The sequence below is a fragment of the Myotis nattereri genome (assembly GCF_964212035.1).
Source record: "Myotis nattereri genome assembly, chromosome: 1".
Classification (NCBI taxonomy): Eukaryota; Metazoa; Chordata; class Mammalia; order Chiroptera; family Vespertilionidae; genus Myotis; species Myotis nattereri.
The window spans coordinates 207,127,936-207,155,214 of NC_138075.1; the positions used below are offsets into that span (position 1 = coordinate 207,127,936).

The 27,279-nt window shown below is 39.3% G+C and overlaps 1 protein-coding gene across 1 annotated transcript in view; it reads right to left on the reverse strand.

The window, feature by feature from the left end:
- Positions 1 to 27,279, reverse strand: part of WDR19 (WD repeat domain 19) — a 68,792-nt gene that overhangs the window by 40,710 nt on the left and 803 nt on the right. Inside the window, exons 2-15 of the mRNA XM_081093036.1 lie at positions 25,577 to 25,668; positions 25,208 to 25,273; positions 22,742 to 22,867; positions 21,071 to 21,186; positions 17,781 to 17,896; positions 15,267 to 15,347; positions 13,037 to 13,149; positions 12,369 to 12,542; positions 9,477 to 9,547; positions 8,866 to 9,038; positions 8,665 to 8,779; positions 6,408 to 6,514; positions 5,627 to 5,749; positions 2,386 to 2,535 (exon numbers count right to left, since the gene is read on the reverse strand). Of these exons, the coding sequence (XP_080949162.1) occupies positions 2,386 to 2,535; positions 5,627 to 5,749; positions 6,408 to 6,514; positions 8,665 to 8,779; positions 8,866 to 9,038; positions 9,477 to 9,547; positions 12,369 to 12,542; positions 13,037 to 13,149; positions 15,267 to 15,347; positions 17,781 to 17,896; positions 21,071 to 21,186; positions 22,742 to 22,867; positions 25,208 to 25,273; positions 25,577 to 25,668 (1,623 nt within the window). The remainder of the gene's footprint in view (positions 1 to 2,385; positions 2,536 to 5,626; positions 5,750 to 6,407; positions 6,515 to 8,664; positions 8,780 to 8,865; positions 9,039 to 9,476; positions 9,548 to 12,368; positions 12,543 to 13,036; positions 13,150 to 15,266; positions 15,348 to 17,780; positions 17,897 to 21,070; positions 21,187 to 22,741; positions 22,868 to 25,207; positions 25,274 to 25,576; positions 25,669 to 27,279) is intronic.

Genomic DNA, 27,279 nt, shown 5'->3' on the forward strand with positions numbered 1-27,279 from the left:
CTGGAAAAGGGAGTGGGGATGAGCAGCAATAAGAGAGAGAATTCCGGATTTGAGGGGTTGAAGGGTGGTAAAGAGGGCAGGGCTTTAACTAACACTCGCTAACTAGCTCCTGTGCCTGATAACATGGAAAGATGAACTCACTGATACCTCAGTCCAACTCTATGAAGGAGGCCATACTGGCCTCAAACAGAAATTACCAAGGAACGGGAAAGTGTAAAAAGAAAGATGTAGCAACGTGTTTAGGCAGGTCTTGCTCTTTGCCCTTTCCCTGCAGTCAGGCCCAGTTCTGACTAACTCCTGTCGGACACCGATGTCCCTGGACCCGTCTGTGTCCCCTCAGCAGCAGTTCCCACCTGTGGCGAACCCACGCGGGAAGCAAGGCAGCTCCGCTTCCTTAGGCCTGTCACAGAAACGGAATCTGCCAGACTGGATTTCCTTATTGCGTAGAGGGAACTCAAGGTTATCTTTATAATTATGTCATTTTCCCTCATTGGTTTGTGACCAGGAGAGAAATGGGTTGAGTAAGAACCAGCATATTAGAGATTTTGCATAAATAATCCAGTCACTCCTGTGGTAACTTGTTATATTTGTCAAAGAAAAAAAGGAGGGAAGAGAAAGCAAGAAAGAAAGGAAGGGAAGAGAGAGAGGAAAGTGCACAGTGAGGGGAAAGCTGTCTTCATTGGAATGTGTCTTCTCTAAGGTAAACCAGGTGCCTGGGAACAGCTACTAAAGATGGGCCAAGAGCAGCTGTAGGCTTATGTAAACTGTGAACAAATTAAAGCATTAGCTGGATATAAAGAAATAAATGAAAACTCCAAGTACATCTTACCTAATAATAGACAAAGATGCTAATTGACCGTACATTCACTACGCCCATCAGCCGATCAGAAGAGTATGCAAATTAAACCAACAAAGATGGCCCTTAATCTTACCAGACCTGAGGCCCTGAACCTAACTGTCCCCTATACCTGGGCTCCTGAGCATTAAAGAGAAAAAACTAACATGATATAGAAAAATGTTAGTTACATGCAAATAAGTGGTTAGAATAAGATAGAACTTGGAGACATTGTAGAAAATAGGTCTACCTTTCATCTACCTTTCACCTAGCGCCAATATTCCACATTTGTGTGGAAATTACCGAAAAATCGGTACAGTGGTCTGGTAGGGTTAAATTTGCATACTGCAGGCAGGGCGGGACAGCGCCATCCGCCGCCCGCCCCTCCGCCATCTGGGCCTGCCATGGGCAACCCGGAGCGGCGGGGCGGAGTGGGGGCGGGATCGGGCCGGCCCTGGGCGACCCAGGGCGCCCGGTGCTGCGGGGCAGGACAGTGACCTCCACCGCCCGCCCCACTGCGGGATCGGGCCTGTCATCTACCACCAGGGGAGCGGGCCTAAGCCAGCAGGTGGTTATCCCCCGAGGGGTCCCAGACTGTGAGAGGGCACAGGTCGGGGTGAGGGACACCCCCCCTTGCCAGTGCACAAATTTTTGTGCACCGGGCCTCTAGTATATATATAAAAGCCTAAGCGACCATTATGACCTAACGACTGGTTGGCCAGTCACTATGACGCGCCCTGACCACCAGGGGGCAGCTGTCCCCTAGTGGTCAGTGCGCTCCCACAGCCAATTTCCCTTGGTCAGCCAACCTCTCCCCCTCCCTCCCCCTGGCCGGCAAACCTCCCACGGTCCCTTTCCCCATCTGGCAGGCCTTGTCCAGCAGCCAGCAGGCCCCGTCTGGCAGCCAGCCTGGCCTGGCCCCGATCGGGACTGGGTGAGACAGCCCCAGTAGGCCCTGATCACCGGCCAGATCTAGGGACTCCACCTGTGCACGAATTTTATGCACTGGGCCTCTAGTAGTAAATAATGTAAAAACACATTTTCTTTTTTCTAAATCTATTTTCAAAAAAGTTAAGGATGTGCAAAAATATGAGTTAACTGAAAATGGTCTGTTTTTAATCATCTAATACAAAAATACATTTTCTTTGTATTCAGGACCTTAAAGGAAGAGAAAAATCACCTGAGGTGGAGGAAGGACAGGGTCTAGTCCCAGCCCTCTGGGGCTTATTGCATATCTGGAGAGAAAGTCATGTACATGCTGATACACTATAATATTGCACAGTAAAGAAGGTTAAAAGTGGTACAGAATATAATAATGATTTTTCTCCTAAAATATCTCTGAGACTGACATGAAAAATTGCAGAATAATGGAAAAAGATTCCTTGATGTGAACAGTCATGAAATGGATCACAGACATGATAACAAAGTACTATAATCCTTGGCTCTGCTTACGAGAAAATGATTTTATATATAAAATATATTTAAAAAATACTTTTCTTCACGTGTTGTATAATTTTAAGAACAAGCATTCAAAGCTTTTCTAGACTTACTGGACAGTAGACAAATCCATCACTTTTTTCATCAATGAAAACTAATGTGGTCCCATTGGGGTCAGGGAAAATCCTTTTCACACTGACAGGATGTCGATAATCATTAACGAATTGCCAGTTTTCAATGTAGAAATACTGGATGACACCAGTCTACCAAAAAGAAAAAAAAAAAAAGAAAAAAAGAAAAGAAAATCCAGTCAATAAAATACTTTCAGCATTTATGTTAAACATACCTTCTAATATGAAGAGAAAAAATGTCATATTTCTGATGATGAAAGAGTCTCAGAATATTTACAATATTTGCAATGTACAGGCAGAAGAAAATAAAACAAATTGTCTTTTCATTCTCTTAACAGTGTCTTTCAAAGACACTGTTTTGTTTTAGTTTTAATTTTGACAAAGTCCAATTTATCAACTTATTCTTTTATAGATTGTGCTTTTGGTATTATGTCTAAAAAATCTTTCCCTAACCCAAGGTTACAAAGCTTTACTCCTGTTTTCTTCTAGAAAATTTAAAGTTTTATGTTTTACATTTGGGTTTGTGGCTTTATAGAATGTATAAAGAATTCTCAAAACTCAGTAATACAGAAATAAACAAGCCAATTAAGAAATAATAAAAAAATATGAACAGACACTTCACTAAAGAGAAACAGATAGCAAATAAGCATATGAAAAGATGCCTCTACATCATTAGTCCATTAGTGAAATGCAAATTAAAATCACAATGAAGTACCACTGCACACTCATTAGAGTGGCTAAAAGTAAAGAGTGACAGTATCAGGTGTTTGTGAGGATGAAGAGCAGGGGTAAGGAACCTCCAGCCCTCGGGTTATGTAAGACCCATGAAATAATTTGGTCTGGTCCTGCCAAGGCATGAGGGGTGAGTTCATTAAGTGACCAAATATAGCAGGCTAATTTTTAAGTTGATAATTTTGTACTGCCCTCAAATGATGCTATAAATATCCAAATGGATCTTGGTAGAAAAAAGGTTCCCCACCCCTGATGGAGAGGAACTGGAACACATATATACTGATGATGGGAGTATAAAATGGTACAACCAAGTTAGAAAACAGTTTGTCAATTTCTCAAAAGGTTAAACATACACATGCCATATGATGTAGCCATTCCACTTCTAGGTGTTTTTAGCTAAGATAAAAGAAAGCATATGTCCATACAAAGGCTTGAACACAAATAATTATGGCAGCTTTATTTGTAAATACCCCAAACAGGAAACAACATCAATATCCATCCATAGGTTCATGGATGAGCGAATTATGATATATGCTGACTATGTACTATTACTCAGCAAGAAAAAGGATGGAACTATTGACACAAACACCAAAATGGATGATTTCAAAATAATTATACTAAAGCCAGACAAGAAGGAGTGCCTACTATGTGATTCCATTTACATAAAGCTCTAGAAAATACAAATTAATTTATCGTGACAAAGCACTAAGTGGGGAGGGATGGGAAGGAGGGATTGAGAAAACTTTTAAAGGTGACAAATATGTCCATTATACTGATTGAGTTGATAGTGTTTCACAGGTGTATACATATGTCAAAACTTAACTTTAACTTGTGTAGTTTATTACCAATTATACTTCAATAAAGCTGCTAAAAAGCCCCAATACTTTCAGAATCACAAGAAACAAAATTTTGTAACTATGTATGGTGATGGATGTTAACTAGACTTACTGTGGAGATCATTTTGTAATATATACAAATATCAAATCATTATGTTGTGCATATGAAACTAATATAATGTTATATGTCAATTACACTTCAGTTACAAAAAAAACCTCAAAAAAAAACCCACCGAGACAGATAAATACTGCCTTACTGATAGGCGACTACATTTTGAGTTCTTACTTCAAAGTGCCTGTGGCATAGTGGAAAGAGTACGTTTCCATCAGGAAATCTTGCTTGTCCAAGTTCCACCTCTGTCACAAACGTAGTGACCTCTCAACCTTCAGTGTCCTCATCTCTAAAACATCCCTGCTTATTTTATATAGTTAATGAGGTGAGTGAGGTCAGGCTTTATAATGTTAGGTGTCATGCAAACGTATTGTATTTAATGTTATTTACCACATCACTCACTACTGCACCTGATACATGAGACCTATCCTACTGATGTAAATTAGCACAAAGACTGATTCTTTTCAACTTATAAAGTCTCTCTATGGCAATAAGCATGCTTTAAGACCTGCTCTTTTTAATAAACAATTTAATGAGAGAAAATACAAATAGTGAATCATTGTTCTTCTCATGTGGAAAACAACTCCTTTCTACCACTTTACTGAATGTAGAGACTGAACAAGATAACAGGTATGAAATGCTTTGAAAACGTTTTGACAAATATTAGATGCTATTACTGTAACTATGCTTTATGTTCATGTAGCTAACGTAATGCTTAGAGGTACAGGGTATTGGTGGTTCAAAGGACCAAAAGACTGAAGTGAGATTCTCAATACTTCATTAATTTTAATATTTCGTAAGTGCCTTCTAAATGTACGCACTGGAAATCTGAAGTTGAATGAAGTGTCTTATATTTGTCATTAAGTTAAGTCCTTAAAGTACATAGATAAGGAAATGAGGCTTGGAGGGGTTAAACAGCGCCAGTGAAAGAACTGATGTTTCCATCCAGATTTTCTACACTCCATAGTTTCCCCTTTCCACCGTGCCGTCAAAATTGCTTATAGTCACAAAAGCACTCAATACTGGCAAATCATGCCACCTCTGTGCTCTACATCTACTTATTTATGTCTATATTATAGTAGTTATATATTTTTATGTAATATATACAGGGTGTCCCAAAAATACGTGTATGTACTTTAACAGCTGATAACTCAATTGTGAAAATAAAATGTATTTTAATAAACACTACCTTTATAATTATTCAAAGTGTGTGTATAGCCCTCGCTGGTTTGGCTGAGTGGATAGTGTCAGCCTGCGGACTGAAGGGTCCCTGGTTCAATTCTGGTCAAGGGCACATGCGGCTCGATCCCCAGTAGGGGGCTTGCAGGAGGCAGCTGATCAATGAATCTCTCACATCATTTATGTTTCTATCTCTCCCTCTCCCTTCCTCTCTGAAATCAATAAAAATACATTAAAAAAAAGTGTGTGTATACATTTTTTGGGACATCCTATATGTATATACATATATATGATAAGTATATTATATTACAAAGTAAAAATTAGAAATTGCCCTGTGCTCTATATTAAGGAAGACAGTACGTACATCTGTGCCGTAGATGAGGAAGTCACCAGTTAAGGCATGACATAAAATCCGGCACTTATCATCCACTGCTGGGAAGAGTCGAGTCTCACGCTCTTCTTGAGTATCCAAGAGTTCACTTTCTATCTAAAACAAAGAATAGCAGTGGCTCGTAGGGGAGGATCTTTTCCTTAGGTTCAGTTAAACATTCAGACTCAGCAGACTGCATAGGCCAGTTTACTCAAAGGCGTCAGGCAGGAAGCACGGCTTACGAGCAGGGCAGCATTAGACCCCCCCTCTTTAGCAGGAACACAGGCTCTGAAGTTGTCTGGTGGCTAAGCCCTGGCTTCCCAGAAGCAAAGAGCCAAGAACAGATGTGGCAGATGCCCTAGTTTGGAAGCCCCACATTCCAGGGCCAGCATCTCTTGGACAACTCAAGAGGCCTAGTTTCAAGGACCCCCACAAGCAACGTGCCTAAATGTACGAGTCAGTGCACTCCAGGAGGCCCAGATGTGTGGCATTCCCATCAGCGTTTATAGTTCATTTACGGTTTCTCCATGCAGTTACCAACAGGGTCATTTTTACCATAAGCACTGTTGGAAGCAGCACAGTTGATAAACTGGCGGGTTTCTTGCCAGAGCTAGAAAACTAACTGACCATCTCCTGCAGAAGGGCAAAGGTTTCTGTTAATCCTTTATCCACACCTGGCTTCTAGCTAGTCTGTACAAGGTTGCTTCCTGACCAAAGTTTTTAATAAGACACTGAGTTAACTGACAGGCCTCCAGGACCTCAAAGTTATACTTACCAAGTGTAACTGGACTTTGCCTTCAAAAAGAGCAGCAGCGTAGTCTGAATGAAGGCAAACACTGGCCACTGTCCCCAGATACTCCACATCTTTCAATTTTTTCACACCTGTAGCAATTAAAACAACACATTATATAAAGATTTGCAAATAATGTTAACCTTTGCAAGGATATTCTGAGCCTAAAATTTTTATTTTGGCCATGCTAAAGGAAATAGTTGCCATATAAATTTGCCTTCCAGAATTCTATAATGGTTCCCATGAAACAGAGTAATCGAAAATAAAACCACATGCAAAACAAATATTAAACCTTAGTGACAATAAGCTTAATGGTGTCTTCTATCTGAGAATAATTCTCAGGCTTGCTCTATTGCTGAGGGATATCTGACCTCCAGTGAGGGAAGGGACTGGATAGGGTGGGGAAAGAAGGAGGGGGAAAGCAAGGCTCCCTTCAGATGCTAATGGTCATTATCCAAACAATAAAATCAGGGAGGAAACCAGCTTTTGTTAAGTACCTACCAGAGCAAGGAGTACTTAAGAAAGTCATTGTGCAAAGGTAGATACCACTTATTTATTTATTGTGAATCCTTATCTGAGGATATTTTTCCCATTGATTTTTAGAGAGAGTGGAAGGAAAGGAGGGAGGGAGGGAGGGAGGGAGAGAGGGAGGGAGGGAGAAGGAGAGAAACATCAATGTGAGAGACATGACCAGTTGCCTCCTGCACTCCCAGACAAGGCCGGAGATCGAGCCTACGTGCCCTTGACCAGAATCAAGCCCTCAACCGTTCAGTACATGGGTAGAGGCTCTATCCACTGAGCCAAACTAGCTAGGTTACACTTTTTATTTAATTTTCCACATGACCCCTTATAAGGAGAGGAATTCTCATTCTCCAGATGAGTAACTCAAGGCTCAGAGGGGTCTAGAACTTTGCAGTCATTTAGTCAAAAGAGGCAGAAGGGGAAGTTAAATCCAGAGCCTAATTCTAAAGGTCATACTCTATCCCTTATACCATGCTATCTTCACTACAAAGGTAAAGAGTAAAACCTTTCCCAAAATTATGCAAAATTTATAGAGGATTCACAAAACCTTTCAAACTAAGAAATAGATGTCTGAAGAAAAAGAAAAAAGAAAAACTTGATCTTTAAGGAAACTTTTTATTTTATTTTATTTATTTTTTACAGACAGGAAGGGAGAGGGATAGAGAGTTAGAAACATCAATGAGAGAGAAACATTGATCAGCTGCCTCCTGCACACCCCATACTGGGGATGTGCCCACAACCAAGGTACATGCCCTTGACCAGAATCGAACCTGGGACCCTTCAGTCCACAGGCCAACGCTCTATCCACTGACCCAAACCGGTCAGGGCTTTAAGGAAACTTTTGATGCGTAATTATACCCCACACACCAGGCCGTCTGCTCATCTCCACAAGTTAGATCTTCTGCTTTTCCCTTAACAAAGCTATATTAACCAACAAAGCTATGTTAATATATCAGTTCCCTTGTAGTCATAGGATGCTTAAGGTTTAGACCAGTGGTTGGCAAACTCATTAGTCAACAGAGCCAAATATCAACAGTACGATTGAAATTTCTTTTGAGAGCCAAGTTTTTTAAACTTAAACTATATAGGTAGGTACATTGTTATTAACTTAGTTAGGGTACTCCTAAGGCTTAGGAAGAGCCACATTTAAGGGGCCAAAGAGCTGCATGTGGCTCATGAGCTGCAGTTTGCCGACCACGGGTTTAGACTGCGGGACTCAGGGAGACTGCCATGGTTCCTGGGTCAAACAACATTTTGGGAAAACTATAGATAACATCTCAAGTCAATGTATATGATGCTTCACAGAAAGTAATGGTCACAGGACAATAATTTATAAGCTCACTTTGCAAAAAACAAGACCACCCCTGATGCATGTGACCTTCTGATAGTGCCTTAGAATCTACTTGGAGACGTTATCAAGAGACCAGAAGATCTAAGGAATTTTCCTTAACTCTAGCCCTCCCCCTCTCCAACTTCCCTTCTCCAGCTTAAAAATCTTTAACCTAGTCCACCAGGTACGATAGAGTTGAGGCATTGATAAGTCTCCCATCTTCTTGATTGGCACCTTCTCGATCAATAAATCATTCCTTACACCAAACTGACATTTTGATTTTGGCCTTTCGAAGTGTAGGGCACGTGACCCAGAGTTTGATAACAAATACTTTTCAAATCAGATCAGAAACTATATGGTAGATAAGAAAACAACTGGATTTAGACTTGCCATTCTCTCCAAGGACATAAAACCAAGCTCGATTATTCATTCCCACAGCCAGATGATAAAGTCCTACTGCTACAAAGTTGGGTTCCACATCCACAGAAACTGTGATCGGTAGCTCCTATAATATAGAAACGTAACTAGTAAATGAGCTGCTATTACTGCTTTGATTTTATTTATAAAATAAAAATAAGAGCATTTTCATACTCCTTCAACAGGGTTGGCTACAGTGACTTCAAGGAGGGAGGTGAGATATGCAATCCTTGTGCTGCAGGCATCACCAAGTATGGGAAGCTTGGTCAGGAAAACATGGAGTGAGCCCCTTTGGGTAGACAACGCCAGCAACTGGCCATCATCAGTCCAGGACAAGGTACTCAACCCTGAAATAATTGATAAAACAAAGAATTATTAAAAAACAAATATACTGTTGCAGGCAAAAAAACAAATATTATCGCTTAAGCTTCCAGAGGCATAAAAATCTCCAAATGTTTTCTTTAAAAGTTTAAGGTCTTTATTTAGACGTGTGGATTGACATATGAACACGAGCACTAACTCATTCAATACTGGCTTAAAGGGAAAATGTATAATAATTTAGGTTTTCCAATTGGAATTGGGATAAAATGCACTATATATCTTTGGATCAAAGTGGACTTATATCATTCCAGTAAAGGAGTATGACTCAAAGTAATTACTAAAATAAGGAGGCTATTTTAGGGAACTCTAGTGAAGGGTGCTAACTGTATTCCTCTTACAAAAACAAACACAATACACTATAACTGGAATGATAAAATGTCCATCTGCTTCAAAAGAATTAATACCTTTAATTTCATCATCCAGGTTGATTATAGCATACATGTCTTTTAATTCTGCCAAGCCATGGATTTTAATGCTGAAAAATAAAAAAATTTAAACACAAGCTCTAAGTTAAATGGTTTTTGTTCATGAACAATTACAAGCTATACATGTTTATTATAGTCTATTTATAATCAACATTTAGACCACTTCAAGCAGAATGCAGAAATCTTACCACATATAGGAACTTACTTTTCCCCTTTATATTGTAGTTGTCATATGTATTGCATCTTCATGCAATGAACACATGATCAGACAATATTGTAATACTTGCTTTCTGTAACCACATATACATTCAAGATTTCGAAATTTAAAAATAGCCCATTATATCTACTCAGCTATTTACTATTTCTCTTGCTCTTCCTTCATTCTTGATGTCCCAAATTTCCTTCAGTCATCTGTTCTCTCCTACCTGAAGAACTTCTTAAGCAATTCTTTTTTTAAAAAAATATTTTTTATTGATTTCAGAGAGAGGAAGGGAGAAGAGATAGAAACATCAATGATGAGAGAGAATCATTGATCGGCCACCTCCTGCATGGCCCTACTGGGGATCGAGCTCGCAACCCGAGCATGTGCCTGGGACCCTCCAGTCCTCAGGCTGATGCTCTATCCACTGAGCCAAACCAGCTAGGGCCATCTGAGAATGTTTTTATTTCTCCTTTCCTGCTGATGGATATTTTCGCTGGATATAGAATTTCAGTTGATAGTTCTTTTCTTTCAGCACTTTAATAATGTTGTGATGCTTCCTTCTGTCATCTATGGTTTATGATGAAAAATCCACCGTCATTCAAAATGTTGTTCACTGGCAGCTTTCAAGATTTTTTTCTTCATCTTGGTTTTTAGCAGTTTGTTTATGATGTATCTGGGACTAGATTTCTTTGGATTTATCCTTTTGGGGATTTGCTGAGCTTCTATAATACATAGGTTTATGTCTTTTGCGAAATAGAGAAATTTCCAGACATTATTTCTAAGACTTTTATGGCACAAATGTTAGACCTTTTGGTACTATTTCACAGGTCTCTGAGCTTGGTTCATTTTTTCCAACCTATTTTTCCTCTGTGTTGAGATTAGATATTTCTATTGGTCTATCCTCGAGTTCACTGACTCTTTACTCTGTGATTTCCATCTCCTTTTAAGTACACTGCATTAATTATATCTTTCAGTTCTTAACTTTGCATTTGGGTCTTCTTTTTTTAAAAATATTTTATTGATTTTTTACAGAGAGAAAGGGAGAGGGTTAGAGAGTTAGAAACATGGATGAGAGAGAAACATCAGTCAGCTGCCTCCTGCACACCCCTAACTGGGGATGCGCCTGCAACCAAGGTACATGCCCTTGACCGGAATCAAACCGGAGACCCTTCAGTCCACAGGCCGACGCTCTCTCCAAACCGGTCAGGGCTGGGTCTTCTTTATAGGTTCTATTTCTTTTCTGAAACTGTTCCCATTTGTTTTGCAAATGCTAGCCCTTACCTCTTAAGACATTTTTATAACAACTGTTATCTTCATCCTCTTGGCCCTGGCTTCTTTGGATTGCCTTTTCACAAGTGAGTTGAAATTTTCCTGATTCTTCATTATGTCAAGTAATTGTGGGTTATATTCTGGACATTTTGAATATTATGTTATGAGATTCTATGATTGTTTAAATCCCATGGAGAGGGTTAACCACCCCCCCCCCACCCCCGCCTTTTTTTTTAAAGCAGGCAATCAACCCAAATGGGTTAAGGCCCCAAGTTTAAATGAGCCTTCTGGGCTATGGTTTCAATGTCAGTTCCATTTTCAAAGCCTTTGCCGTGGTATTTGGATATGTCCCTATATGGTCCATTCAGGGGCCACTATAGGACTTGGGCTATGATCTATCCCTTAGTTCAGTTCTCAGAGTCTTTGGTATATTTAGGGTGAGATACATATACACTGCTCAGGGTAAATCTGGGAGTTCATAAATAACTTTATAGGGTTATTTTCCAGAACTCCTCCCTCTCCGGGATCTACCTGGTATTTTTCCAGCTTCATGAAGGCTCCCCTTTTTGGTCCTCCAGCTGGAAGCTGGGGCTCTAGTTACCATATTCTGCCTTGTATTTCCCACAACTGCACCTGCACCTGTGGCCAAGCAAGGGGAGGACAGAAAGAAAATTAAGCAACATGGGTTTGCCCCACCTTCTTGGCACCATAGCTCCCCCAATTGGAGAGGAAGGTTACCCTCTCAGTTGCTGCCACTGCCATGGTGAGATTGCTTGATTGCTGGGCATGAGAAAACAAAGAACAAGAAAGAAAACTGGGGGATTTCCCCACCTCTCTCGGAGTGTTAGGAGTTCTCTTTCCTGCAACTTGAGCCAGCACTAGAGAGAGCTTCTCTCAGAGCTCCTCTGTCTATGCTCTGTGCCTACTTATGAGTTTCAGGCTGCCTTGAATCCAGAGACTGGGAGACAAATGGGAGACTCATCACTGGTTCAGCTGTACTTCAAATTCTGGTATTCTTCGTCAATCTGCCTGCTACTATTTACTTTCAGAGTCCTTAAATAGCTGTTCTCTGCATTCTGTTGAGGTTTTATAGCCGTATTCAGTGACAGAGATGGGGTGGAGCTTATTCCATGTTACCTAGAACTTCCTATTTTATTTTTAAGACTGATTTTCAAGCATACTCCATGTTAGGTTTTATATTTAGTATATATTTAGCATTTTAGGTTTTGCTGTGAGTGTTAAAGATAGAGGTAAAGGAGTCTTAGAAATTTCCATTGCAAACATGTCCTAAGAGTGAAAAATAGTATGGTTGACAGATTCATTTTGGCTACCAAAGTCTTGCTGAGTCTCTTGAATATTTCCTATATAAGCTTTCCTGGGAACTTGTAAATATAACTTACCAGTTATCACCACATGTAGCAGCTTTGTTAAGGGTCTGTGATATTGCAATACTGGTTAGATTATCTTTATAATCATAAGCTTGAAATATCTCTAGACCAATCTCTTGAACATGAGTGGAAATGACCGCAAAAATTCCATATGAAAAACCAATCATGATGTAGCCATCACCATACCTATAGCAACAAAGGCAATAAATCAATAAAAAGGGAGATTAACTATCATTGAAAATACAATGCAAAAACAAGTACCTTAAAACAAAGGAATTAGAGAATATAATTTATCAAAGGCCTATGTGCCAGATAATATATGCTAGGTAGTTTCACATACTAAATCATAGTCTATAATCTAGAAAACGTTATATTAAGCCATAACCGGTTTGGCTCAGTGGATAGAGCATCGGCCTGCGGACTGAAAGGTCCCAGGTTCGATTCCGGTCAAGGGCATGTACCTTAGTTGCGGACACATCCCCAGTAGGGGATGTGCAGGAGGCAGCTGATAGATGTTTCTAACTCTCTATCCCTCTAACTCTCTATCCCTCTCCCTCCCTCTCTGTAAAAAATCAATAAAATATATTTAAAAAAGAAAAAAAGAAGTGAAATTTATATAACCAGAATTTAAATACAATAAAGAAAAACATAAATTTCTATGATGAACTTTCTGTACATACCAACTATAGCAGACAATGTTGCCATAGCTCTGCTTAAATTCCAGATCAATTGAGTTATATGGTTGATTCAAATTAAAAAGAAACAAAGATCTCTTGCCAAGCACCACACTTATCTGCCAGAGAAGATTAAGAGATTGTGAAATGAATTACTCAGTACTTCATGAAAAGACCAATAAGCAAATTCAAACAGATGAACATAATTTATGAAAACAAGACAAATATAGATGTGTTAAATACTGTAATTAGTAAGTGAACAATGTAACTAAAAAAATAAATTTTATTAATATACAGTCCAGGAAGAATCCTTGGCTTTATACATATCTAATATACCCTTTGAAGTATAATAAATAGCTAGTTAGAGTAATTTTTAAGATTCTCTATACCTCTCATTAGGATATCATGCAATACAGGAGTGTAAGTCTGATATAGTTCCATTGAAATGGAATTCATATTTGGAATATAGAATCTTCCATCATAAAATGTCATTCTTATTTTGAGTCATCTGGAATGATAGGTCCACACCCATGTGAATATTCTAGATTGGCTTTTGCTACCATCACTCTTTCCATCGCCTGTAGGTCACTGGTCAATGTGGCTAGACTAGTGTCCCTCTGTTACAGAAGTCCATACTTAACTGCCATTCTCAGTGGAGGGTGTAATTGTGTTGGGCAGGTAAAGAGTATATTATTTAATTGGGCTCATTAAGGGTGATTAACATCTTTACATATATATATGTATATATATAAAATGAGAGACACATTTTTATATATTTTTTTGATTCTACAATGTAATCAATTATAAGTCACTACCAATTTAATAATAGCTTTTAAAGAAATGGAAACATTACTTCATTTAAATATAGACATATTGATTGTAAAAACTGTCTAGATTTCAGGATATTAAAATGTTACAGGAAGGCTGCGACAGCCCTTGTGAGGCTGTGTGAGAGGCTGTGTGAGGCTACGACAGCCCCTGCGAGGCTGCGATGGCTCCTGGGAAGCCGGCGGAACCACGCAAGCCGCACAGATGGCTTCGTCAACGGCCCGCGAACCAGCTCGCAGACCCACGCACAACTATCACCCGAAGGGCGAGAGGGGCGAGAGCAGCTGTAGTGTTGCTCTCTTCTCAGTTTTGGTAGCGAAATCCGCATTTTAAACATAAGAGGATACATTACAGTGGGGCCTTGACTTAAGAGTTTAATTTGTTCAGTGATGGAGCTCGTAACTCAAAATACTTGTTTGTCAAATCTTAAAGTGAACGAGTGAGACACGTGATGCTGGGCTGATGTTGTGGCGTTCACTGTGACGTTGCTGCGCCAACTAGCGGTGGGGTATCTGAAGCTGGCTTGTAACCCGAATTTTAGCTCGCAACTCAGAGACGGCTCGTATCTCGAAAAACTCGTTAGTCGGGACAGTCGTAAGTCAAGGCCCCACTGTATTTTAAAAAGCCATTACGTGGCTCCACACCCTTTCTGAGTAGAGCGTGAACAGGTCGTGAGAGACCTTTCCGAGCACAGGGACACGTTGCGGATGGAAACAGCTACATTTTCCATGTGTATGACCTTTGACCCAGCGATAAAAAGCATACACCTATGGATGAGGACAGTAGGGGGGTAAGGACAGAGGGTGGGGTGGGAACTGGGTGGAGGGGAGCTATTAGGGGAAAAAAGGGGAACAACTGTAATAATCTGAACAATAAAGATTTATTTTATTTTATTATTTATTTATTTATTTCTTGGGTGTGAGTGTGGTTGCCCAGGTCTCCATGACGCCACAGGTAGGAATGGAGGAACGCACCCACCCCCTGCTTCTCTCCCCCCCGCCCCAGTCCTGGTCAATAAAGATTTATTTTAAAAACATGTTACAGGAAAATAAATCTCTAAGATATTAAAAAAAAGCAACTACAATTTCCAGAGCTCTGGTCACATCTGGTAGTAAAAATAAAAAATCATACAGAAATCAATACATCAATTTATAAAAGTACCCCCACTTTTTTTTTGTTACCATACCAACTGTAATAGGAAGATGGCTTCATTTGCTGTAATGTGAGGTGGTCAGCAGCAGAAAAACAACTTTTAGGTCTGGGAAACCGGGGCCTACCATTGGTTTCATATGTGACAGACCATAATTTATTTATCATGATAGGTTCTGAGCCATCCTAGAAAAGGAGAGAGTATATTCTACAAAATTACTAGCAAAATTTGGGCATGCATTTGATTTAAAATTCTTACTAAGGTTTCAGCAGTAGAAGTTCGGTCATCGTTCCTCGTTGTGGAAAACTGCATGTTGCCAGGCTCTGATTTTAATGGTGACTGCAGGGATGAAAATATTATCACTAGAAATGAACCCAACACTCAAAGTCACTCTGAATTATAATAAAACAGGTTCCTTGCTTTAATTTCTGTTATATGTTGGACTGATAACCTTAAATTCCCACTGCTACAAACATCTACAAATCCTAGATAAAAATAGCTATCTCATTAAATGTATAGAGAAGCCTGAAAGAAGGTAAGGAAAATTCCCAAGGACCGTAAGTAAAGAGCAACTGAAAACCAAAGCGTGTGCAGAAACCGAGGCTGCAGCTACCAGAGCAGCTGGTACAAGGAGACAATAAGGAAGTGCATTTGACTTGGGCTGTGCTTTCGGTTAGAAAAAAAGTTGAAAAAGTTCTATTCTAACCAAAGACTTTACCTCCTATCCTCGTTCTGGTCTGAGATTCAAATTTATACTTGAGTGGTCTAGAAACTCTCTGCAGTGTTATGGAAAAAACTAATCTGAAGCCTCTTCCAATGCTGCAAAAATTTTCCACAGAAAATCACTGAGAATATGAGCTCATAATTCAAAATGAGGAAAGATGTACTATTCACAAAGAAACAATTAAGAGCAAGAGTAAGCAGATCTAAAAATAATAGAATTATCAGAGAGAGAGAGAGAGATCATAAAATAAATACTTTAAGATTAACTAAAGACATAAAAGGACTCCTAAGTATGAGAAAAAAACTTTAAAAAAAATCGACAGATTTTTACAAGAACCACAAAGTACTTTCCAAAAATAAAAAGGATAGAGTCATTTAAATAAAAACTCAATGGGATAGACAGAGATCAAACAAATTTGAAGAAATAATAAGTAAGCTGATTTGAAGTATTATCCAGATTACACAAAATGACAAAAGAAACTATAAAAGCAAAATTAAGAGATATGAGAAGGTCCAACATACATCTAACAGACACTCCAGAAGGACAGAACAGAAAGGGCAAGAGGTAATGTTCAGAGAGATAATGATAATGACTAAGAATCTTCCAGAGTTGATGAAAGACAGCAATCTTCAGGTCCAGGAAGCAAGACAGTACTCAGCAGGATAAATAAAAATAAATCCACACAGACCCAGAGTGATCTGCAGAATAGTCAAAAGTCAAAACCATTCAGAAACCATACCAAATAAAGCAATGCCTTTGATGTATGTTTTGCTTACCACAGGACAACTTAAGTAGTATGTCTAATTCTGGAAGCATACTTCTTAGCAATTAGAAATGGGAAGTTATCATGTTATATGTAAACTAGAGGCCCAGCCAGTGCACAAATTCGTGCACCAGGGGTGTTCCTCTGCCTGGCCTGTGGGATGGGGCTGAAACCGGCTCTCCAACATCCCCTAAGGGGTCCTGGATTGCGAGAGGGCGCAGGTCAGGCTGAGGGACCCCACTGGTGCGTGATCGGAGCCAGGGAGAGATGTAGGAGGTTGGTCAGCCGGGAAGGGACCACAGGAGGGCTCCAGGGCGTGTCCAGCCCGTCTCTCTCAGTCCCCGCTGGCCCGAATGGCGGGACCCCAGCAGCAAGCGACTGGTCGACCGGTTGACTGTCTGCCTCCTGGTGGTCAGTGCATGTCATAGCTAGTGGTTGAGTGGCCTTAGCATATCATTAGCATGTTATGCTTTGACTGATTGACTGGACAACTGGACAACCAGACACTTAGCATATTAGGCTTTTATTATATAGGATAACAGCTAACTGGCAGTGTCTTCCTGGGATGTTCTATGGAAAAATATTGTAAGGCCATGTCTTGATTCAGTGAGGAGTGGGGAAGCCAGAGTCTACTGATGATGTCTAACATGAATATCAGGATGGGGAGCTCAAGTATTTGTACTATGTACCTACAATTCTAGGTAGCTGAAAGTAGAATTATCAGAACCACTTGAATCATACTATGGTTCTGCCCAACATGATTGAGTTACTTACTTCAGTCTAACTTTCAAAACTTTCCAGATATGGGATTCAACTTCTTCAAACTTATTTTCTGTAAATTTTCAATCTAAGTCTATACCTTCAGCCCAGCCAATTTTGAACAAGCCATAAACAAGCTATAAGTTTTTTCTCTCATCTTTGTCCATTCTATTTTGCTTGGGTTGAAAGACACACATTGCTAAATATCTTATGGTATCCACTAAAACAAGGTTTAGCAGGACTCTGAGGTCTCATTATGAACAATTATAAGTATACATTTATAAAAGTTATTTCACAAATACACTGTCCTACTAACCACAGAGCTGACCTCCCATGCTAATACTAAACAACGTTAAAAAAAAGTCCTAATACGTAAAAACAAAAGTTTCTGATGTTAAAAGAATATGAAGTTCTATATGCATATCTCATATAGAGATTTAAACATTTTATAGATTAATTTGATAGAAAAACATTATTTTAGGTAAGAACTTGAATATATCAGACCAAAGAGATATTACAGTATTACCTGTTTTATTGTGTCACCTTCCTGATTACTAACTGTGATAAGTTTATCTTCGCCACCTAAAGCAAGCAGATTTTCTGTACTCCAACATCCACATGTGATTCTCTTAGTATGTTTTCCTGGAAAAGAGATGGTTTTTATACAAACACAAGGATTTCTCAAAAAAAAAAAAAATAAATAAAAACAACTGTAATGTCAATCTGAAAGCTTAGGTAATGTCCCAAGGAATTTGAAACCTCATCAAATCAGTTGTATCTAACAAATCTTTTTTAAAACAGTTTATTACCAAGTTATAAATCAAGATAATGGTATATAAGGGCAATAGTGTTCTCCAACATTTTCTGTGATGGCGAACCTTTTGAGCTCGGCGTGTCAGCATTTTGAAAAACCCTAACTTAACTCTGGTGCCGTGTCACATATAGAAATTTTGATATTTGCAACCACAGTAAAACAAAGACTTATATTTTTGATATTTATTTTATATATTTAAATGCCATTTAACAAAGAAAAATCAACCAAAAAGAATGAGTTTGCGTGTCACCTCTGACAAGCGTGTCATAGGTTCGCCATCACTGCCATACACCCTGAGGCAAATATAACTCATAGTCCACACCTGGGTTAAACTGGTGTTTGCAGAGAACAAGGGGTCAGAATTAGGAATCTGGATTATCCCCGGTCCAAGCAGTCACCAAAGGTTTTAGTGCATCTACTAATGTGTTCATACCCATGTCCAGAGGTACAAAGTGGGAGAGAAATGGACAGATGGAAGCCATGTCATTAATGTGCTGGTGCGCAAAGACACAGGCTGACCTTGACCTTAGAGCAGTGGTTTTCAGCCTTCCTAATGCCGCGACCCTTTAATACAGTTCCTCATGTTGTGGTGGCCCCCAACCATAAAATTATTTTCTTTCTTTTTTTTATTTTATTTTATTTTATTTATTTATTTTTTTAATTAAATCTTTATTGTTCAGATTATTACATTTGTTCCTCTTTTTTTCCCCCATAACTCCCCTCCTCCCAGTTCCTGCCCCATCCTCTGCCCTCACTCCCCACCCACTGTCCTCATCCATAGGTGCACGATTTTTGTCCAGTCTCATCCCGCATCTTCCACACCCCTTACCCCCTCAAGAATAGTCAGTCCATTCCCTTTCTATGTCCCTGATTCTATTATGATCACCAGATTATTTATTCACTTGATTCTTAGATTCACTTGTTGATAGATGCATGTTTGTTGTTCATAATTTGTATCTTTACCTTTTTCTTCCTCTTCCTCTTCTTAAAGGATACCTTTCAGCATTTCATATAATACTGGTTTGGTGGTGATGAACTCCTTTAGCTTTTCCTTATCTGTGAAGCTCTTTATCTGACCTTCAGTTCTGAATGATAACTTTGCTGGATAAAGTAATCTTGGTTGTAGGTTCTTGATATTCATCACTTTGAATATTTCTTGCCATTCCCTTCTGGCCTGCAAAGTTTCTGTTGAGAAATCAGCTGACAGTCGTATGGGTATTCCCTTGTAGGTAACTGACTTTCTATCTCTTGCTGCTTTTAAGATTCTCTCTTTGTCTTTTGCCCTTGGCTTTTTAATTATGATGTGTCTTGGTGTGGTCCTCTTTGGATTCCTTTTGTTTGGGGTTCTCTGTGCTTCCTGGACCTGTAAGTCTATTTCTTTCACCAGGTGGGGGAAGTTTTCTGTCATTATTTCTTCAAATAGGTTTTCAATATCTTGCTCTCTCTCATCTTCTGGCACCCCTATAATTCTGATGTTGGTACGCTTGAAGCTGTCCCAGAGGCTCCTTACACTATCTTCGTATTTTCGGATTCTTTTTTCATTTTGCTTTTCTGGTTGGGTGTTTTTTGCTTCTTCGCATTTCAAATCTTTGCCTTGATTCTTGCGCTCCTCTGGTCTGCTGTTGGGAGTCTGTATAGTATTCATTATTTCAGTCCGTGTATGCTTAATTTCTAGTTGGTTCTTTATCATAACATCGAGGGTCTCATTAGATTTCTTGAGGATCTCACTACATTTATCGGCGGCTTCTAGACAGTTCTTGAGAGACCTTAAAAGTGTGGTTCTGAACTCAATATCCTCCATTGACAGTTTCGTCCTGTTTCTTTGTCTCCGCATTTTTTATGCTTTCTTGGTGCACCCCCTAGTGGTCTTTGTGCGCAGTCTTGTTGTAGTTAAGCCTTGATTGTTGTTGGCAATACCGGGGGTGATTTGACCTCCAGGCTAACTGGCTATGAGAGTCCGCTGTGTCTGCAGTGGGAGAGCTTCTGTGCTGGATCTCTAGGGCAGTGCTAATCTAGTGTTTGCCTGAGGCTATCTGGCAAATGGCTCTGCGCAGGGCTTGGGTGGGGCGGGTCCCCGGGGATCTACAGGGTGGGCCGGAGCGAGCAGTTATGGCTGCTCTCAGTCCCGTCCCCAGGGTCTCTGCCTCACAGAGTCCCAGCAACCGCTGCAAACCTCGGAGAGAAAGCTGCCCCCGAGTTCCAACCGAAGCCAGACAGTCCCGCCTCTCCTGTTTGAGTCCGGGTCCCTACAGACTCGCCCAGATTTGGAGCTCAGAGTCTGAAACTCCCTCCCGATTGAAAACAACAACCGCGCCCCCTGCCTCCAGCCCGCTCCACGTGCACTCCGCACCCCAGCATTTCACATCAGCACTGCGCCTCCTCTGAGTCTGGGTATGATATTCTCTTTCCTCCTAGTTGTAGAATTTCCACTGAGCCAGCCTTCCTGTGGTTCTGGATGATGTCCATTCCGTCTTTTAGTTGTTTTTTGAAGTGGTTGTTCGAGGCAGCAATCTCCAGCGTTAACCTATGCCGCCATCTTGGTTTCCTCTAGGCCCATAAAATTATTTTCATTGCTACTTCATAACTGTAATTTGGCTACTGTTATGAATCGTAATGTAAATATCTGATATGCAGGATGTATTTTCATGGTTACAAATTGAACATAATTAAAGCATAGTGATTAATCACAAAAACAATATGTAATTATATATGTGTTTCCCGATGGTCTTAGGCGACCCCTCTGAAAGGGTCGTTCGACCCCCAAAGGGGTTGTGACCCACAGGTTGAGAACCACTGCCTTAGAGCCACCTGTTCTATGTGGCCTGGGACACGTTTAGTGGTCAGTGAAGAAGGATCTTCTAGTTTAGCTATATGTGAAGTTTGACAGGGGAGTCTTAATACTACAAAACATCCCTTGCAATATCAGGAAAATCAGAGGCAGTAAAATTTACACTTATGTAAAGCATCTCTAATATTTAACCGTGTTTCCAAATGTAACCTACCAATGATAGGAATCTTTCGAGATGTCTGACGATTATAAATAAGCAAATTTCCTTTAACAGTTCCAACAGCCAGGAAACTTCCAATTTTTGACCAAAGAAGGAAAGACATTTGATCCCTGTAACATTAAGATATAAATTACTAAGCAATTCACAGACATAACCCCTAAGTAGTCCTTTTAAAACGTGTTCAGGTTTGAAGAGGCCGGGGGGGGGGGGGGTGGGGGGTGGGGGGGGGAAAGGAGGGGAGGGAAGGGAGGGTATTTGTAATACTTTCAACAATAGATGTACACCCAAATGTAAAAGGACAGAGTAAGGAATGAGGGTTCTTAGACCCAGCAAGACTTTACATGGGCAGGTGGTACCACCTGAAGATGCATGCCTTGTGGATCCCTTTGCAGGGCGTCAAGGGGAACTGCTAAGGTTGTGTTTGGTCCTGTTCTGCATGGCCACCTTGCTTTCTTTGTGTTGTTATTCCTTGGAAAATAAACTGGGAATGTGTAGCTTTATATTATGGTATATGGGCGATCTCTTCCTGCCCACCTGTGGGCCATATGATGCCACAAGGCATATATGACTTTTATATCCATTACACATAGATGAAGAAATTGAGGCTTACAGAGTGGCTAAGAAACTTATCCAAGGTCAAAACTGCAAAGGTTAAGTTGTAAATATTGACAAATTTTTCTTTTCCAATGAGAAAATGGTTTCTATTTTAGCAGACATCTTGTAATTTATTCTGTCTGCCTAGGATTTTTTCCACTTGAGAACTGCCCACACCCTCACCCTATTCTTCATTTAGTGGAAGTATCAATCCGATGGCCCTGCCAACTCCACTCAGAGACCTTTTGAGAAACTGAGTGGACACGGGTGAGTTAATGGGAACATGCTCTTTTCTCTGGTGTAACTTGTTGCAAAGAATGATATAAGCCAATAGCTGCCAGTTGCTATGGACAGTGTCTGACTTAGACTGAACAAAATATAGAGCAAGGAAGAGCCAAGAGATAGTCTTGAGCTCTGGCTGGGTAGCTCAGTTGGAGCATCATCCCATATACCAACCAGAAAGATTGCGGGTTCCATTCCTGATACAGAAGGCAACCGGTCGATGTTTCTCTCTTACATCGATGTTTCTCTCTTTCTCTCTCTCTTTCTCCTGAAACCAATAAAGACATATCCTTGGGTGAGGGTTAAAAAAAGAAAGAGTCTTGATTGCATCATCAGAACCCCTAGGTCCAGCCATGCCTGCAGCCAATCCCATTTCCCCAAATACACTTTAGTCTCATCTTTCAACTTCTTAATCTGTTTCATTAGAAACAACTTAAGAAGCTATTTATATTTCACAACATAACTATTATATTCTAGTTAATGGGCAAAATCAATAGGACTACATATAACAAAAAAAAAGAGAAATGAACTTTTTTCTTTTATAAAAAAACTAGAGGCCCAACGCGCGAAATCGCAAGAGACCCCAGACCCACCAGGCTGCGGGACCCATCATTGCACCTCCTAGTGACCAGTCATTTGGTTGTTACGGTGTTACGGTAACTGGCTTTTTATAATATAGATAACTCCTTGATACATCTCTAATGAAAGCAGTAAGTAATGTTAGCATCAAACCTACAAGTAATCATATTTTTAAGTGAAGTTTTAAAAAAACCAAAGATTTGTCCTTACCTCATGCCACTTTCTAACTGGCTGGTTTTATTTGTGTTGGCATCCCATAGATAAATGCAATTAGATTTCTCAGCAACCACTGCTAGGATATCTCCGTCTTTATCCCAATCCATAGCAACACAATTACTTTGAAAAAAGAGAGCAAAACATCACTGTCCATATTTTTAAAGTAGAGGAAAGACATTTAAATACTCACCTATTCGTGATTTTTGTCTACAACAAGACCATTCAAGCTATTTTAAATAGGTCATAAAATTTCTAGTGAGAAATACAACTCACTATTCACTGCTTGGATAAGACTAACTTAAATTTTTTGTTGTTGATAGAATGGAAAAATTTTAATTCTGTTTTAAATACCATTTTCATATGCCATATTAAATATAATTATACCTAATAAGTTAACAGATTTCCTTGAATCCAGCCCTTTGGTAAAACACACCCTACAAATGAATTCCAACTGGAATCAAGTGGTCATCTGAAAGGTTACTTTAGACTTACAGAGAGAAAAAGAAGGTACTCCATATGTAATGAAGTCATATTTAGATAAACTGCATGTAAAATAGTTGAAGGCCAGGTAGATGTAGTATTGCAAACAGTGGAAAGACTGAATTCTGAAGTGATGGTTAAGAAATTTATTTTCATTTTATATCTTAATGGAATGAGAAGAGTGATTCAAGTGAGATGACAAAATAGCTCTAAATAGGAAATGCTCTGTTTAACAGGTTTCTTACTATTCAAAATTATTCCCAATGTTTATTATAATTTAAACACTTCCTTGGGGATGGACCTTTCTTTCTTGATGCTGAATTTTTCATTTTGATATTCTTTGTTCTTGCACAGATTTACATTGAAGATAGCTGGGGATTACGTCAGTTATTCTTCAAACTGTTAAAATGTTCTGGGACCTAAATGTTCTGTAGTAGTTTTAGAGATTTTGGAATATGAAAAGAGGAAAGCTTTCAAATTGCTGTTAAAATCATCTATCAATTAAAGACAAATATAAAGGCATTTTATTTATCTGGAGATCCTTTGTGAGTCAAGCTCAATTATAATTAATAAAGCAAAAAAAATATTCAGAGGTAAAAAAATAAGTCACTGTGTAACCAATATAGATGTTGCAGAGTTTATGTAATAAAGATCATACAATTTACTCAAAAGTTTTTTACTAAGTGCCTCCTTATTGTATTTTAGACATAATAATAACTACCTTGACCTCTTTCCCAGAATATAGAAACCAGAGGCCACAATGGAGAGGTACAGGAAATGCCAAAATGGTGGCCTCAGGTGGGTGGTGGCAGAGCAGGAATTGGAAAAGGCTGTTACGAGATTTGCAAAGGTGGTGGCAATCAACTACAGAAAGCAGCCGTGAACTATAAAAGCATGGCAGCATAAGAACATTTAGGTGAGAGTGACTACACACTTAATAACCACTGAGACTATCAGTAAAAATAACACAGGTAATGATTACACTGAATCATTAAAAATGCTTCAATCGTGATTAGTGTGATCTAGAATTATTTCCTGAATCTATAATAAAAGTATAATATGCTAATTAGACCAGACAGCCAAACGACCTTCCAGACATCCTTCCAGATGAAGCCACGGCGGCGGGGGCTGAGACAGAGGCAGTTAGGGGTGATCAGGCAGGCAGGTGAGTGGTTACAGGGTGATCAGGAAGGCAGGCAGAGTGGTTAGGGGTGATCAGGAAGGCAGGCGAATGGTTAGGGATGATCAGGCAGGCAGATGAGTGGTTAGGGGCGATCAGGCAGGCAGGTGAGCAGTTAGGAGCCAGCAGTCCTGGATTGTGAGAAGGTGCAGGCTGGGCTGAGGAACGTCCCCCCACCTCTGCATGGATTTCGTGCACTGGGCCTCTAGTAGAATAAAAGGCTAATATGTAAATCGACCGAACAGTGGAACGACTGGTCACAATGACGTGCATTGACCACCAGGGGGCAGAAGCTCAATGCAGGAGCTGCCCCTTGGTGGTCAGTGCACTCCCACGGCTGGAAAATGCAGTGGCAATGGCGGGAGCCTCTCCTGCCTCCGTGGCAGCGCTAAGGATGTCCGACTGCTGGCAGTATAGATATAAGAAAGTATTTGTCCTTTAAAAAGTATGTGAAAGTAACTATTTTTATTAGGCAGGAGATACTATAGTGATACAGGCACATCTAAGGCATGTTTATAATTACATAAGAATTCTTACATATGAAATCATTTCTAATCCTGCCTTTAAGCTTCTCTATGAATATATGGGTGTTTCTAAACTCTAACTCATATGCTATTTATCTACATATTTCATTAACTACTTATGATATTAAAAAAATACTTTGCAAATGGAGAAAGCAAAAGAGAAGATAGAGGTTATATATCTTATAAAATTCTATTTGCTTGTGGCTTTAAGACGATACCTTTTTATCTTTTAGGCAACAAAGCTTGAAAAAGTGTTTGATCCAACTCTGTACTTACCCAGATAAGTTAATTTCACTTCTTTTTTGACCATGGCGATCAAAGATTCTTACAATATGGTCAGCTCTAAAAGCAATTAGAACACAAAAATATGACTTGGATGTTTCTTTTCTTTATCTCTCTATGAATATAAAAGTTTAGGTGCCATAAAGTGCTTTCAATGTTCTCTCATCATAATTTCATAATTTGAATCTATAAAGTTATTACTGGGGAAAATGTTCCATGAACTCTGATGTTAATGGAGATGAAGATAGTACTCTTCCCACCATATAAACATCTCACAATAACTTCTACTGAATAGATGGGTGGTTATGTGGGCATACAACCATTTGGAGTCAGGATGATTTTATAAATTCACTGATTTCTTACCCTGTTACTGCAAGGTAGTTTCCTGATGTTTTTTGCCAGGTAAACTGTATCGGTGCACCAAGCCAATTCTTTTCTAGCAACGAGAAAACACGCTAGAAAAAACACACACAAAACATGATTAAGGGTTAGTCAGAAGACATGTCAAAATATGATCATGAAAACAGTAGGATTCAGGATGGTGAAGGCTTATGTTAGAGCTTATCCAAAAGAAGTCAACAGTAGAACAAACAAAACGATTAATCAACAAAACAAAAAAGCTCACAATCTGGTTAAGTATGGACCTCAATATATAGGGGAGCCCAGCAGGTGTGGCTCAGAGTTTGAGTGGCCACCCAGGAACTAAGAGGTCATGGGTTTGATTCCCCAACAGGGCACATGCCCAGGGTTGTGGGTTCAATCCCCAGTAGGGGGCATGCAGGAGGCAGCCAATCGATAATGTTTCTCTCTCACTGCTGTTTCTATCTCTCTATCCCTCTCCTTTCCTCTCTCTCAAAATCAATAAAAACATATTTAAAAAACATATAGGGGAGAGTTTATTGTAAAACTTCTTTGCTTTGGAAAGTTTTGAATATTAACTTTATAAAAATGTATGTTTCATGTTTTATAGATGTTTAAGATTAAAAGAATGATATATTTCGTTCAAAATTATTTTCTTCCTTTACCCATCAGTTATATTTACTTCATCATTGTGTTTAGTTTGGCCATTGAATGGACAATATATAAGTTGAAAAATCATTCTTTTTTTTCCACTTAGACAATCTAGAACTGTGGTTATGGAAGCCACAAACCACACGTGGACTTGAAATTTTATTGAGGAGTTGAAATGTGGGTAGACAAAATTTAATGTGCTGTAAATATAAAATGCATATTGGATTTTAAAGATTATGAAAAAGAATACAAACAATTTCATTGATAATATTTGTACTGATTACATGTTGAAATAATATTTTGGATCTACTGGATAAAATATATCATTACAATTAATTTTATCTGTTTTAAAATATTTTAATGTAGCTATTAAAATTTTTAAATTATATTGGCTCACACATTTATATCAAACAGTGCCCATCAGAACATCTAGGAACAGAGAACATGAATGAAAACATTTAGATTTTAATATTAGGTTAAATTACAGATTAAACAATGATGCCCATGTGTAGGCATATGCAGTTTGCATACTACTATAGGTGGCTTAATAGTCACAGTGATGATGCTTCCAATGCTCAAAATTAACCAGTTATCAATAGGTATTTTGTATGTTAAAGAGATGAAATCCATCTCAACTGAAAACAGAGGTGGGAAAAATCACAGGTATATCCAATTTTGTGGAGCATGAAGGCATCTTTAAAGAAAAAAAAAAAAGAGTATAAAAGCATCCTACTTTTGCAATTTTGTGACTACATTTCCCTGGTTGCTAGAGAACCTGGAGTTCATTAGTTTCATTGGTAGACTTCCATGGGGTCGTACATACTTTTTTTCAACGGATCTATACAGATGCTCCGCATACAGTGCAGCGGAAACGGTGCGCACTTCACAACCGGAAAACCGAAACTCAAATGCTGCTTTTTACATTAGCTGTAGGGCTTAAAGTCGCTTAAACTGCCTCAAACAGAATTCTCAACTTTAAACCAGGAATAATATCTCCTCCCTTCAGATTCTTCCTAACTGTGAAGAGCTTTAGAAATGTGAGTTATGATGACCGG